The 13,665-nt window shown below is 39.0% G+C and overlaps 1 protein-coding gene across 6 annotated transcripts in view; it reads left to right on the forward strand.

The window, feature by feature from the left end:
• Positions 1 to 13,665, forward strand: part of MARK1 (microtubule affinity regulating kinase 1) — a 91,640-nt gene that overhangs the window by 66,865 nt on the left and 11,110 nt on the right. For 5 of the 6 annotated variants that reach the window (XM_081039218.1, XM_081039216.1, XM_081039214.1 and 2 more), the window contains exons 10-16: positions 2,337 to 2,436; positions 3,525 to 3,637; positions 6,308 to 6,461; positions 6,766 to 6,962; positions 10,145 to 10,245; positions 11,528 to 11,692; positions 12,424 to 12,675. In XM_081039218.1, coding sequence (XP_080895344.1) covers positions 2,337 to 2,436; positions 3,525 to 3,637; positions 6,308 to 6,461; positions 6,766 to 6,962; positions 10,145 to 10,245; positions 11,528 to 11,692; positions 12,424 to 12,675 — 1,082 coding nt within the window. Of the gene's footprint in view, positions 1 to 2,336; positions 2,437 to 3,524; positions 3,642 to 6,307; positions 6,462 to 6,765; positions 6,963 to 10,144; positions 10,246 to 11,527; positions 11,693 to 12,423; positions 12,676 to 13,665 lie in introns of all 6 variants that reach the window. The other variant, XM_081039217.1, reaches the window with a different exon arrangement.

Genomic DNA, 13,665 nt, shown 5'->3' on the forward strand with positions numbered 1-13,665 from the left:
CAGGATTTGGTCCCTACTGCTTTTCCACCTGAGTCTTGTTCCATAGCGCGTGTCATACTCTGCTGTCTAGTCAGACTGAACCCCCCACACATGGCCTGCTGTGGTTTGCCCGTGGCCTCCACACCTGCCATTGCCTCTACCTGGGTCCTCACCGGTGTTTTTGCCTCCCTCCCAAATCTTTGTTGTGTGATTAACTCTTAATGACTCTTCCAGAATCAACTTTCACTTAGGGTTCTACTATTTAGAAGTCTCATTCCCTGAGTTATTATTTTCAAACTCTTAGATTTGTAGTCTTAAATTTGAGAGCATCACTAAGGACTTAATTTGAAAAACCAGACGTATTTATGTCTAGCTTATGTTTGTTAGTTTTCTTGTTTGCCCCATCTCATTCATCATAATAACAACAAACATTCAGCTCCCAAGAAAAAGGAACATGTTGGTAAAAAACCAGATTCCTTTGTTGGCACTGATGTATGTGTGTGGAGAGCTGGGATTTGTTACATATTTATTTTAAACATGTGTAAAGGCTTTCGTTTTTAAGCACCTGAGCTGCCCTCTCCATACGCCTCCCTTGGTGGCAGCGTTTGTGCAGTCCAGGTGTAGAAGGAGGTAAATTAAGGTTCAAGGAGCAGATGGGCTAGATTAAAGCTTGACAAGTACAGGAGGGATTATAGGTGCTGTGTAGCTGTCCTTATGGAGTACATTCTATTCTTTGAAGATTTTTATTTACCTTCCAACCAGGAAACTCTGCCAACAACAAAATTTTGCTTCTGCAGATGTTGGCGCCTGACTGTTGTCTAGGCTTCTGCCAGGCGTCCTGTGTGAGAAGGGGGAGATAAAGGGCAGGAAGAACCTTCCAATTCTGGAAAATCATGTGGTGGGAATTTACAGCTCTGCTTTGTCCTTTGTTTTTTTTTCTTCTGCTGTGGACCTTCCTCAGCACTTTTTCTTTCTTGATGAATAATCACTCAAGACTTAGCAGCAGCATTCTTCCTGTTTAAATTTGTAGTGGGTCTACTTTTACTTAAATTAGTTGGATAATGTACTTAAATTACCATTGCTCAAAGCGGTTATAAGAAATAAGTTATGGCTGCATAAAATTCCATTGTACGTATATGTACAGCACGTCCTCCTTATCCATTCATCTGCTGAGGGACATCCGGGTGCTTCCATGTCTTGGTGCTTGTCAATAATGCTGCAGTGACCGTGGGGCGCAGACATCTCTTCAAAATCCTGTTTTCAATTCTTGGGGATAAATACCCAGAAGAGGGATTGCTGGGTCACATGGTAGTTCTATTTTTAATTTTTGGAGGAACCTGCATACTGTTTTCCACAGCAGCGACACCATTTTACATTCCCACCAACAGTGCACAAGGGTTCCAGTTTCTCCACATCCTCGCCAACACTTGCTATTTTCATTTTTTTCAATGTGGCCATCATAACAGATGTGAAGTGGTATCTCACTGTGGTTTTGATTCCCCTGATGATCAGTGATGTTGAGCGTCTTTCCATGGGCTTGTTGGTTATTTGTATATATTCTTTGAAGAAATAGCTATGCAAGTCCCGTGCCCATTTTTAAATCAGGAAGCTTTTGTCATTATTGGGTTGTAGGAGTGCTTTATGTATTCTGGATATTAATCTTCTATCTGATGTACGGTTGGCAACTATTTCCCTCATGCCATAAGATGCCCCCACTAGGTTGCCTTTTAACAGCCCAGCACTGACAGCTATTTCACAGCTTCAGCTGACATTTGACTCTGGTAATTCATACCAACCCCTGTTTCACTCTAAGTCTTGACAATTCCTGACTCCAGACTTAAGTGTTGGTCACTCGCTCATCCCATATTCTCTGAACTACCTTTCCTGACTAATCCTGATTTTCATTCTCCATGATCTCTTCTAATGTTTTAGTAAGTGGTGGTTTTAAAATGCAGGTGTATTTTTGGTGGAAGGCCAGGAAAAAAATGATAATCTCTTCATTAACCTTAACTGTGAAAATATGAAGTGGAGGTTAAAATCAGTAGGTTCTCACATTAAAACTTTCAAGTGTGAAAATAGTCCCTTTAGAGGAACATGGACACCTGGCTATTTTGAATCAATAGGTTTGGTGAGTGTGTGAGACAATAGTCATTATTGTCATAGGATATGTAAGTGTGTCCCAAAGTCCTGCACCTCTTATTGGCTTGCTAATCAAACTGGAAACAGTAACTTTAGTTTGAAAACGTCACGTGAGTCTTGATGAGTGAACCAATAAATGTCACATTTACTAAAATAGAGCTCACTTAAGTGGTTGAATGTTCTGGTAGGCTGAACATAACGTAGAATTTATTTCCTAGCAAATAATGAAAGATCGGTGGATGAATGTTGGTCATGAAGAAGAAGAACTAAAGCCATATACTGAGCCTGAGCCAGATTTCAATGACACGAAAAGAATAGGTAAGTATTTAAACATTGTGAGAGGTGCTGTCCCGAGGTATAGAAGTCCTTTATTCTACCAAAGTAGAGTTTCAAAGCATAGGAAACAATTGAAAAACACTGGCATTCTCATCTTTTCTTTCCCCGAATATACACGGAACATTACAAATTTCAAGTTCCTTTGTTCTCATGCATTATATATTCTTATCTAATTCAACTGTTGACAACAGTGCTGTAAAATTTTAAATTATGTAGATAGAACTCATTCTTTCCTTTTAGCAATTTGTAACAGGGCAATGACTGATTTAGGTATCCACCCTGATTAGACGGATAATTACCAGCGAAATAGCATGTATTTTAACCAGAAATGGAGAGGCCCTGAGTTGATAAAGAGGAACGCATTAGCTCTCTCTTTCTGTTTTCCACTTTCTGTTTCTCAGCAGGGCCCATCCTCCCAGGCCCATCCAGCGCTCTGCTACCCACCTGTTCTCTTCACATGTCCCTCTTCATTCCCAAAGCCATCAGAAACTCACAACTGAGTCATCTCAACTCTGCTCCTACCAGGCTGAAGGGCAGAGGGAGGAGCATTTTAGGGTGTTAGGAATCTGATCAGAACAACTGTGGCATTCAGGCCTTCCAGGGAAGAACCAAGCTGCCTTCAGATCAGAAAGCAGAGATGGTTGAGATGAGAGAACCCACTCTATGAGTGGCTGAGGGTGTGTTGAGAGACAGACAGAGAGAGAGAGAGAGAGAGAGAGACGGAGAGAGAAGGGATTTTGTATGTGTCACAGAGAGACAGATACTGTGTCTCTGGCTGCACATAGGCACTCAGCTCAGGAATGTGCTAGGTAATGAGAAAATGAGTGAGTCCATGTATATATAACTTATGAACTTTCTGTATGAAAAATTGTGAATGTACAGTATCTGAATATATGGCATATTATGGTATGTTAATAATCCAGAAGTTATATAATTAGTTACACTTTAAAACTTAAGAACTTAGTTTTCATATCTAATGTTGGCAGACTTGCCCATTTTTGTTGATTTGTTTACTAAAATAAACCGATTTTCAGAAAATTTGCATTTTATTTATTATTTTTTATTTCTAGACGTCATGGTCACCATGGGTTTTGCACGAGATGAGATAAATGACGCCTTAATAAATCAGAAATATGATGAAGTTATGGCTACTTATATTCTTCTAGGTAGAAAACCACCTGAAGTAAGTGTTTACCTTTTCAGATTAATGTAAATCATTTCTTATGCTAGTGACTGCTAAGTGAAAGAGGCAATGTTAGCAAACTACATGTTAGTATTCTGCATGGAAGCAAAAATAATATAAAGACCCAAACATTCTCACTTACTAGAATTCAAAGCTTCGGATGCTAAGTTGTGAACGGACTTCATTTCCGAGCACTAGAAGAGGGTCTGTCATGAAAGAGCTGTGCTACAGTAATGCCTTAGCTCGAAGAGGGCGCCATTCAGTCTAGTCTTTGAGGATGGCATCCCCGGAGTTGTGTATCCAAATGTAGCAGTGCTGCCCAAAGAAATTCGGTTATTCTGGTTGTGCAGGAAAGACTGTCCGAAACAATAGGAAGTGACAGCATTTACAAGAAAGTGTATGTCTTAAGTGAGTTATATAGGTGGGAAATCAGGAAAAGATTGGTGATATTTTACCTTATACAGTGTCTAGTGGCTTTGGTACGTTCAGTGGGGAATTCTCAAGGCCAGGACAAATCTGTAATAAGGAGGTCGATTCAGGAATTAACTGGATGCAAATGGTGATTGAACCATAAAAGCTAATGATTCCAAATATATGGTGATGGAAGGAAAACTGACTCTGGGTGGTGAACACATAATGGGATTTATAGATGATGTAATACAGAGTTGTACACCTGAAATCTATGTAATTTTACTAACAATTGTCACCGCAATAAATTAAAAGAAAAAAGCTAATGATCTTTTGGGACAGCAAATACAAAGATATAAATTGAGAGTCAAGAACAGAGCCCAGAGCACTGACAACTTGTTGAAAATTTGACGTCTGTGGAAAGCATTTTATAGAATATGCTGAAATTATTTATAATTAGATAGTAACTCTTAGTGAAGCAGTACATTCAGCTGACATTTGTTGAACCCACTCAGGACCAGAAGCTATGCTTGGTGCTATGAATAGAAAGATGAGAAAGTATCTGCTTTCACAGGAGCCCTGAGTCTAGTGGGAAGATAAGCAGGGAGCAGTGTGGTGCAGTGTGGTATGTGTGTGATTGGGGGAGGGTACAGGGAAGTCTGGGAGCTCAGAGAAGGATGGGCATCTACAACAGGTTAAGACTTGTTAGAGGCAGAATTAACAGTACTTGGGCCCCTGTTGGAAATGAGGGTAAGAGACCCTCAGATTTCTAGCTTAGGTGGCTGGTTTTGTAAGATCCACTGCCAAGACAGGAAAACAGTGGATTTCAGGGGAAAAATAGGAAGTTTGTTCAGTTTGGGGTGGTTGAATTTGAGATTGTTATTGGATGGAGTGGTCTGATAGACATTTGGATATAAAGAGTTAGGTCTTGAGGGAGTGATTTGAATAACATTAGTAGATTTGGGAGTTACCATCAAAGGAGCACACAGTAATGTGCCAGGAACTGTTCTAAGGACTTTACCTACTATCAGGTGCTCTTATTATAGTGGAGGAGAGGAGACTCACTGGAGAAGTGGCATCAGAGAAGACAAGTCAAGAGAATTATAAGAAGTGGGAAATTGTACAAACAGTTATCTCTCAAGTCTTTGAAATGTTTCTATTTAGATTTTGGGTTTCACTCCTGAGATCTTTAGTTTTCCTATTTATTTAAATATAAAGGAAGCACTGATTTTACAAGTATATTATCCAGCCCCTGCATGAATTAAAATGAAGTTTGAATCATCCTGAATATAAACTAAGGAGGCTCCTGTAAGTAGAAAGAGCCTGAATTTTGGAGCCACGTTCAATGGATTTCATTCCCCTCTCCCACCCTCCCCAACCCCAGCCAGCCACTAACTATGTGACTTAGGCAATTTATTCATTTCTCTGTGCCTCCTGGTCTATAAAATGAGGAGAATAATAGTACCTACCTCTTAGGATCACTGAGGGTTGAATGAATGAATACTTCTAAAGTTCTTGGAACAGTTCCTATGTGCTCTGTGTTAGCTATTGTCTATTATAATTTTCACTATCTGTATTATTCTGCTATTTGTCATTAACATCTTTACGTATGAATTTGGGTTTCCCATTGGGATGCCAGTCATTCAGTCAAAAGTTTGTGGGCAGCAAACATCTTTTAGGTCACAGACAGAATGATGGTGTACCCTGCTTAGTTCTAAGTCGGTGCAGTTTCTCGATCAGAGCCAATAAACCAAATATCATTCTGTAAATATGGTGGAGGAAACAAAACAAAACAAAAAATATGTGCACATACGTGTGTGTCTAAAGTTAAAATTTTAGGTTTTATCTTGAGTTTGAATCCAGAGATGTCCCATGACTCCTCAGTTTTTCCATCTAGCTAGTGCAGGTGAATAAAGCATAGGCTTCTATAATGACTAAATAAGTAATTTGTAGAAGGAGCTTAGCACAGTGCCGAGGACATAATAACCATTCAATAATTGTACCAGTTCTTTGGTGTTTTGACTGCAGAGCCCAGGCTGCAGAGCACGTGGACAAGGTAACAGAAGGTCACACATGCTCACCGATGTACATTGTCCTGTTCCTTCCCACCCTGTTTGCCAGCTTGCAGTTCTGTATCTAAACTTTATTTAAGTTCTGATTATTCCTTGTATGGCTTGGAATCGGTTAGAAAATCAAGAGTGCATATTGTTTGCATAAACATTTTCGGGTTTCAAATCCCGGTTGTCTTTCTTCTTCTTCCAGTTTGAAGGCGGTGAGTCATTATCCAGCGGAAACTTGAGTCAGAGGTCACGGCCCAGTAGTGACTTAAACAACAGCATTCTCCAGTCCCCTGCTCACCTGAAGGTCCAGCGAAGCATCTCAGCAAATCAGAAGCAGCGGCGTTTTAGTGATCATGGTGGGGGAAAAGTCAAATAAGTGAAAAGATGGACCGAGTCTGCCCACACTTGTGTTTTTTTTTTAAGCGTTATCCATTCACATCCTTATGTGCTTGTGTCATGCCAGTTACCACAGATTTCTATTGCTGAATGATAACTATAATCCCTTTTATAGGGACTGACCTAATTTGTGTGATTAAACAGTTTAATCTTCAGAGTGTACCATATGCAAGTAAAGAGATTTTTTAGTACAGTTTTTGCTTGTAAGGAGAAAATATGTTCCTTGTTTTGTAGCTAATTGTGCATTTTTCATTATTATCATAGCTGGTCCGTCCATTCCCCCTGCCGTATCGTATACGAAAAGGCCTCAGGCTAGCAGCGTGGAAAGTGAACAGAAAGAGGAGTGGGACAAAGATGTCACAGCTCGTAAAGTTGGCAGCACGACAGTTGGATCGAAAAGCGAGATGACTGCCAGCCCTCTTGTAGGGCCAGAAAGGAAAAAGTCTTCAACTATCCCAAGTGTGAGTAAATATTCTAATCTACTGCAATTTGGGGTGGGTATTTGTTGTGAGAATTTTTTTTTTTTTAAATCTTTATCTTTTTAAAGAAGAGTTTCAAAATTTTATAGTGACTCATACATTTAAAGAACACGCAAAAGGGGCCAAGCTTCTCATCAATGCAATTTAAGAACAAAAAAATAAACTAAGAATTCTTTAAATCACACTTAACCTCACCACAGAATCATACATTAAACTTGACGGCCTCATTTTTCCTGTTTGTAATCTTTACTTATTATTATATTGGTGCATTTAATTTTACATTTACAAATAAGCCATCTGATGGAGGCAGACTGTTACTACTTATTTTATAAAATTAGCTCACGTTATTTACTTAAAACAGCAACCAAAAAAAAAAAAAAAAAAAAAAAAATATATATATATATATATATATATATATATATATATATATATATATATATAATGGGAGCTAGAAGAGAGATTGAGACGTTCTCCTGTAAGGTAGCAGGAAAGAAGAAAAGGATAGAAAATATAAAAGAAAACTAAGATATATAAAGGGTAAAAGTAGAATTGGTGACATGTAGATAAGAGGAGTTTAGAAAGGAAAGGGAGTAAAATGAACGTAAGAAATATTGGAAGAAATAATAAAGAATAAAGGAAGAAAGAAAACTCCATTAAAAGGACTCAGAAAAGCAAAGAGAGGCCAGAAGGAAAAACCTACTCTTGGACTCATGAAAGTGGAATGTATAGAACCAAAAACAAAATGCAGAATCTTTACAAGGTCCCAAAATGGGGCAGCAGATAACCTCAAAAGGAATAAGATTCAGACTGACATCAGATTTCTCAATAGTTATATGGATGCAGGAAGATAAATAGATCTTTTTTAAAATACATATTTTTTTAAAAAGAATATTGAAAGAAAAGCACATTGACCCAGAAATTTATATCTAGCTGAATTGTCATTTAAATGTGAAGGTATGATAGGCAAGTTCTTAGGCATAAAATATCTCAACTCGCTTGCTACCCAGTGAGTGACCCCATTTGAAAACACTGTACCATTGGAGGAACTGTAAGAGCCGTATCTAGAAATTTGCTGCATAATGTATGGGAGTTGAAAGGGATCAACTAGCTTATTAAAGTGTACTCGTACATGTGGTAACATCTGAAAAGAAACAAATGAAAATCCAGAACCAAAGTTCGGGACAATACCCAGGAAGTGAAGATGGGGTGGAGATTAAAGGAAAATGGAAATATGCATTTGTCTGCAGAAGATAGGAAATAGGGATGAGTTTAAGAAAGCAATAGTAGTAAACAAACGTGAGTACAGAAACTTCAGGGCAAACAATATAAGAACAGACATAGAATTTATAACTTTTAAACTAACAAAGGCAAAAGAAATTGATCTAGCCTGTGGAATGTAGGAAAAGAGAGAAAAAAATTTTAAAGTATTTTAAATAGAAACATGAAATAAGATACCAAAAAGCCCCACGTAACCTGAATTGCAGGTGGGTTACATCCCCCGTACCCATTGTTTTATATAGTTAATGGAAATCACAGCTTTTTAAAATGCTATTCGATTATCACCTCCTAGACTATGAAATACATGGGCATAACCTCTTCGAGAATTGGAGGATATAAGCACTTACCTGTTCAACTGATGTGTTTGGAAGTGATTTAACTATAATAGGGCTTAGTACCTTGTTTTTAAAAGTAATTTTCCTAGGCCAGCCGTCATTTTCCCTCATCTAAACATCAGCTAGAGGACAGTTTCCAGAACATCATCACCTACTAGTATATAACAGGAAGAAATAATTTAGTCCCTTATTTTCTGCCACACCCTCAAATTAACCTGTTGTTCAACTCAGCCTGGGCCAAGTCTTACCTAAAAAATGTTTTTAATAATCTTAGCCTGTTTTGCTACCATACTTCTATAGTTTTTAATTTATGTTTTTTGTGTGGCTGGTGACAAAATTCTTTCCACCTAGGATCCTGAACTAATGAAAGATTTGGAACCTGCCTTACACATTTTGTATAGATGAGGCTTTTTGCCTTCTCCAAACTTAATTCAGGCATACTATCTACCGTGTTTCCCTGAAAATAAGACCTAGCGGGACATCAGCTCTAATGCATCTTTTGGAGCAAAAATTAATACAAGATCCGGTCTTATATTATGTTAGATAAGACCCAGTCTTATATTGTTGTAAAGTAAGACCGGGTCTTATATTAATTTTTGCTCCAAGAGACGCATTAGCACTGATTATCCGGCTAGGTCTTATTTTTGGGGAAACATAGTATTAACTTTCTAATCCTTGTGATTAAACAGACTTTAATTACGTATCTTAAAGCATCGAGAAAGCTGGGTTAGCGAAAAGAGGAAATTTTTGTCTGTTGGAGTAAGGATTGAGCAGAGAGTACCTTATCCCTTCTGAAAATCATTCCTGCATAGTTTAGTACTTACTAACAACTAGTCAAGATTGTGGCGGCACAGCACGGGTCACACATTTGGTAAGGAGAGCCTGACCCATGGTAAGAAGAATCAACCCCTTTTGGCTTATTCTTTCTCTTTTCTCCAGAGCTTCTCTGACTTGGTTTGCCTCCTGGCTAAAACCCGAAATGAGGAAATACTCCCAGAGTGCAGTGCTTGCACCTCTGTTGGTGGCCTCATGCCTTTGACCCTGAAGTTTTGTTCTCCTCAGCGTTACCCTTGACTGTGGCGCTTCCCAAGCAGGGGAAGCAGGGTCTTCCCAAAGCGCCCACCATCCTCACTGCCACACATTTTCTGTTTGTGATAATATTTCTGTGGCGTGGTCTCTCTCTCCTACTCCCATAAAAGCCACCCGTACAACTCACCTGCTTTTCTCCCCAGTCCCAGCTTACAAAGGAGAGAATAAAAAAACCCAGCTTTCAGGCTTCTTTCAAAACACTGTTTGCTGCTGATGTAGGACATTGAGCTGCTGGGAGACAGGGAGCTAAAACGTCATGAGCTTCTTGTGCTCTGCCTGTTACTCCTACACTCTGAGAACAGTGCTAAGAGAGCTAGTTAGCAGTAAGATTCTGGTTGGTAAAGTAGAATGCTACCAGGGGTTTTTTTCAGTCACTTGCAGCTTAAATTCATTTCTTTGACTTTCATCACTACAGTTAGAGTTTTAAAAGTTTTAAAATGTCTTTTTTTTGCCTTCTTAAAGAACAATGTGTATGCTGGAGGTAGCATGGCAAGAAGGAATACGTATGTCTGTGAACGGACCACCGATCGGTACACGGCGCTGCAGAATGGGAAGGACAGCAGGTAAATGTGGGACCGCCAGCGAGTCCTGCCTCTGTTCTCATCCTGCTGAGTGCTCTTGCTAAAACGCTGTGCTCATGGGTCAGGAGGAAAGGAAACACAAAGGAGTAAGATGCAGACAACCTTCTTACTGGGGCGTCTCCTTCTGTACCAGAGGGGATGGGTGGGAAAATAGCTAGGGAAAGCAGGAAGCAAATGTCTTAACCTGAGAAGTTCCAAATAAAATCTATGTTTGCAGTTCTTTCCTCTTTCCCTATAACAAAGCAGATCATACCATCCTAGTCTGATCTTCGTAATTTGAATCTTATTCTCTTATCTACCTGCTACTTCTTACCTGCTTCTCTATCCCCCTCCCACCAACTCATTACTGTGTCCAAATAGCAAGGGTTTGATTCTTCTTCCTCTAAAGAAATGCGGCCAGCTCAGGTGACCCTTGAGAATGATAAAGTTCTCAAAAGTGTTTCATTTTAAACAATGTCAAACCATATTATTTTTATGATTTTAAAATTTGAGCTTCTTTTCCTCATGACTTGTAACACAGGACTATTCACCAATATAGTACAAAAGAACAGGGGGCCTAGAATTCTAATAAAATAGAATTCTAATAAAAGTCTATTCTTAGGTCCATTCCTAGTCCTGTCAGTAGACTGGACAGACCATTCTTACATTTGTTTCCTCTCCATTAATAGACACCTAAAATAAGTGTTATTGCGAGGCTAGAACAGTATCTTCCTTGCACATAAGATCCTTTAGGCTAGAAAAATAATTGGGGATTGATTTCCAATTTGCTATTTTTCCTATACTGCAATTCCTAATCTGCCATTCCTTTAATCTGCAACAGTTAACCTATCGATTAATGACATGAGCTAAAAGTGTTTTCATAATGTTTCCAGCAATAGTCTTTTTGCTATAATTGTGAATTATTGTATCATGAGCAATGAACACAGCAACACATCACAACAAACTGTGGTTTTTGGGAAAGTGAACAACGTCTCCACTCATAATCATTGATCCACAAAAACCCTCTCAGGTTCACACAGAGAGGACAGGTGTGTGTGACATCCTTTCCACGGAAGGTGGTGGTAAATTTACCGTGTACGTTTTTAACAAGAACATTGTTTTGTTAATCACTAACAGTGCCACTGAGGTTCATTTCTTGTGCTTCCATCAGGAGAGATGTTAGTCAATTTAGGTTTTTAAAAATCTAGTCCTTAAATTTTAGTGAACTGCGTCTTTTCTTCTGTCTTACATTTCCATGGTCTTCTCAACCGTGTTGTGTCGAAAGCCTTACAGAGATGTCCGCGAGTAGCTTATCTTCTGCTGGCTCTGCTGTGGCTCCTGCTGTCCCCTCAGCGCGACCCCGCCACCAGAAGTCCCTATCTGCTTCTGGTCACCCTATAAAAGTTACACTGCCAACTATTAAAGACAGCTCTGAAGCTTACCGACCCGGGTAACATGCTGGTTGCATTTCATTTTGTTTGTTGATAGGAGTTGTTAAAAATATGGCACCGTGTGAAAAGACAACGTTAGGCCATATGCCATTAAGAGTTTTGTGAAAAAATGAAGGTTTGTGGCAGAGGAAAAGTTGGATTGTAACATAAACTTACTATATCTTCTAGCTGTTGTCAAAAAGATTGTTTATGACTTAAATAATTTTCTAGAGTAACTTTCTTGAAGGATTTTATTTTAAACCCATTCTTAAAAGTGAAGTATGACTGCCTAATTTGTCATTTAGGTAAATTGAGTTTCTTATGGTTTAAAAAGGAAAAAGAAAATGACACTGGGAGTTGAGCCCTCTGTGCAGTCGTCCTGGCTCCTGCCAGGTACTTGTTCTTAATAAAACTGGCCTTTTCGTTTCCCTGTCGATGAAGCAGATGCTTCCAAAGAGCCCTTTCAGGTATAAAATTATATGACTATTTTTCTCGTATTTGCCTATGTTAGGATTTCTCGACTTCAGGAACATCTTTGATTGTTAGGTTTGTTAATCACATTGGTGGAGCCTTGTGCTATCACTGAGGCGGAAATTGTACATGGGAAATGGTTCCATGGAAATGTTTTTGGACAAGCAGTACAATTCATGTTCCACATTGCTGACTGGTCTGATGTGATTCTCGTGTTTAGCATGAGTGACAGCTCTCTCCATCATTATTCTGAATAATGTATCTTAATTTGTCCCCACAGTACAACCCAGAGAGTGCCTGCTGCTTCCCCATCTGCTCACAGTATTAGTGCCACCACTCCAGACCGGACCCGTTTCCCTCGGGGGAGTTCAAGCCGAAGCACTTTCCATGGTGAACAGCTCCGGGAGCGACGCAGCGCGGCTTACAATGGGCCACCCGCGTCCCCGTCCCATGAAACAGGTGCATTTGCACATGCCAGAAGGGGAACGTCAACTGGTATCATAAGCAAAATTACATCCAGATTCGTTCGCAGGTCAGTTCTGATGTACGGTGGTGTTTGGTGTCCTCTGGGAATTATAAAGGAAACCGGGTTTTTTTCTTTAATCTTGACAGTGATTTTTCCAAAATGCTTTCATGACCTTTTATTAGAGTTGTACTTTTTATAGAAGTTTGAAGAAAAAAATCAAGGAAGACATAAAGTCTTTTTCCTTAAGAGAAAGGGGGAAAAATGGACAGCATGATAATTTAAAAATTCTATAAAATAGAGTGGAAAGAGCAAAACTTGACATCAGAAATGTGTTTTAATAAAAAGTTTCACCCCGACTTAAAAGCCTTGATTTAGAAAAAGGAATAAAATAGTTTACATGTATCCTTCAAATAATATTTCTTAAGAATACCTTTAAACTGCTCACTAATAATACATAGTTTTCCTTTTTTCTTTCTTATAAAATAGTCATATAGATTACTTCTATAATTTAACATCATAAAATCTTAACAGCAAAACATAGTAAACAAAATGAATACAAATATAGTAAACTAAACTAATTGCATCTTTTCTAAAACATAAGCATATATCGATATACAATGATTGTACAAGTTGCTGAATACAATGCAGGTGGATATGAACTTGGTCTTGTTACCAGGTCCCACCAAAAGCCTCCTGAAGTCCTGCATGTACAAAGCGCTGTGCTAGGTGCTAGGCTGGACGCAAAGATGAAGGAGGCAGCATCTCTGTCCTCCAGATTCACACAGTCCTGAGAGAAGCAGGCCTGTAAACAACCAGCCGCGGTGTAAAACCAAGTATGTGCTGAACAAGACGTATGGGCAGCGTGCTGGGTGTCCAGAAGAAGGCACACTGTTCCCATCTGGGGAGAAAGTTAAGACTCCAGACCATGTAGTTACTTGAGCAGATAAGAAAATATGGGTAAGAAATCATTATATTCTCTTTAAATATATATATATATTAATTAAATACTTGATTTCCAGTGTTCTTAGTGTCCCTAGCGTTTCAAAGCAGGGATGT

Source organism: Rhinolophus hipposideros (genome assembly GCF_964194185.1).
Source record: "Rhinolophus hipposideros genome assembly, chromosome: 26".
NCBI lineage: Eukaryota > Metazoa > Chordata > Mammalia > Chiroptera > Rhinolophidae > Rhinolophus > Rhinolophus hipposideros.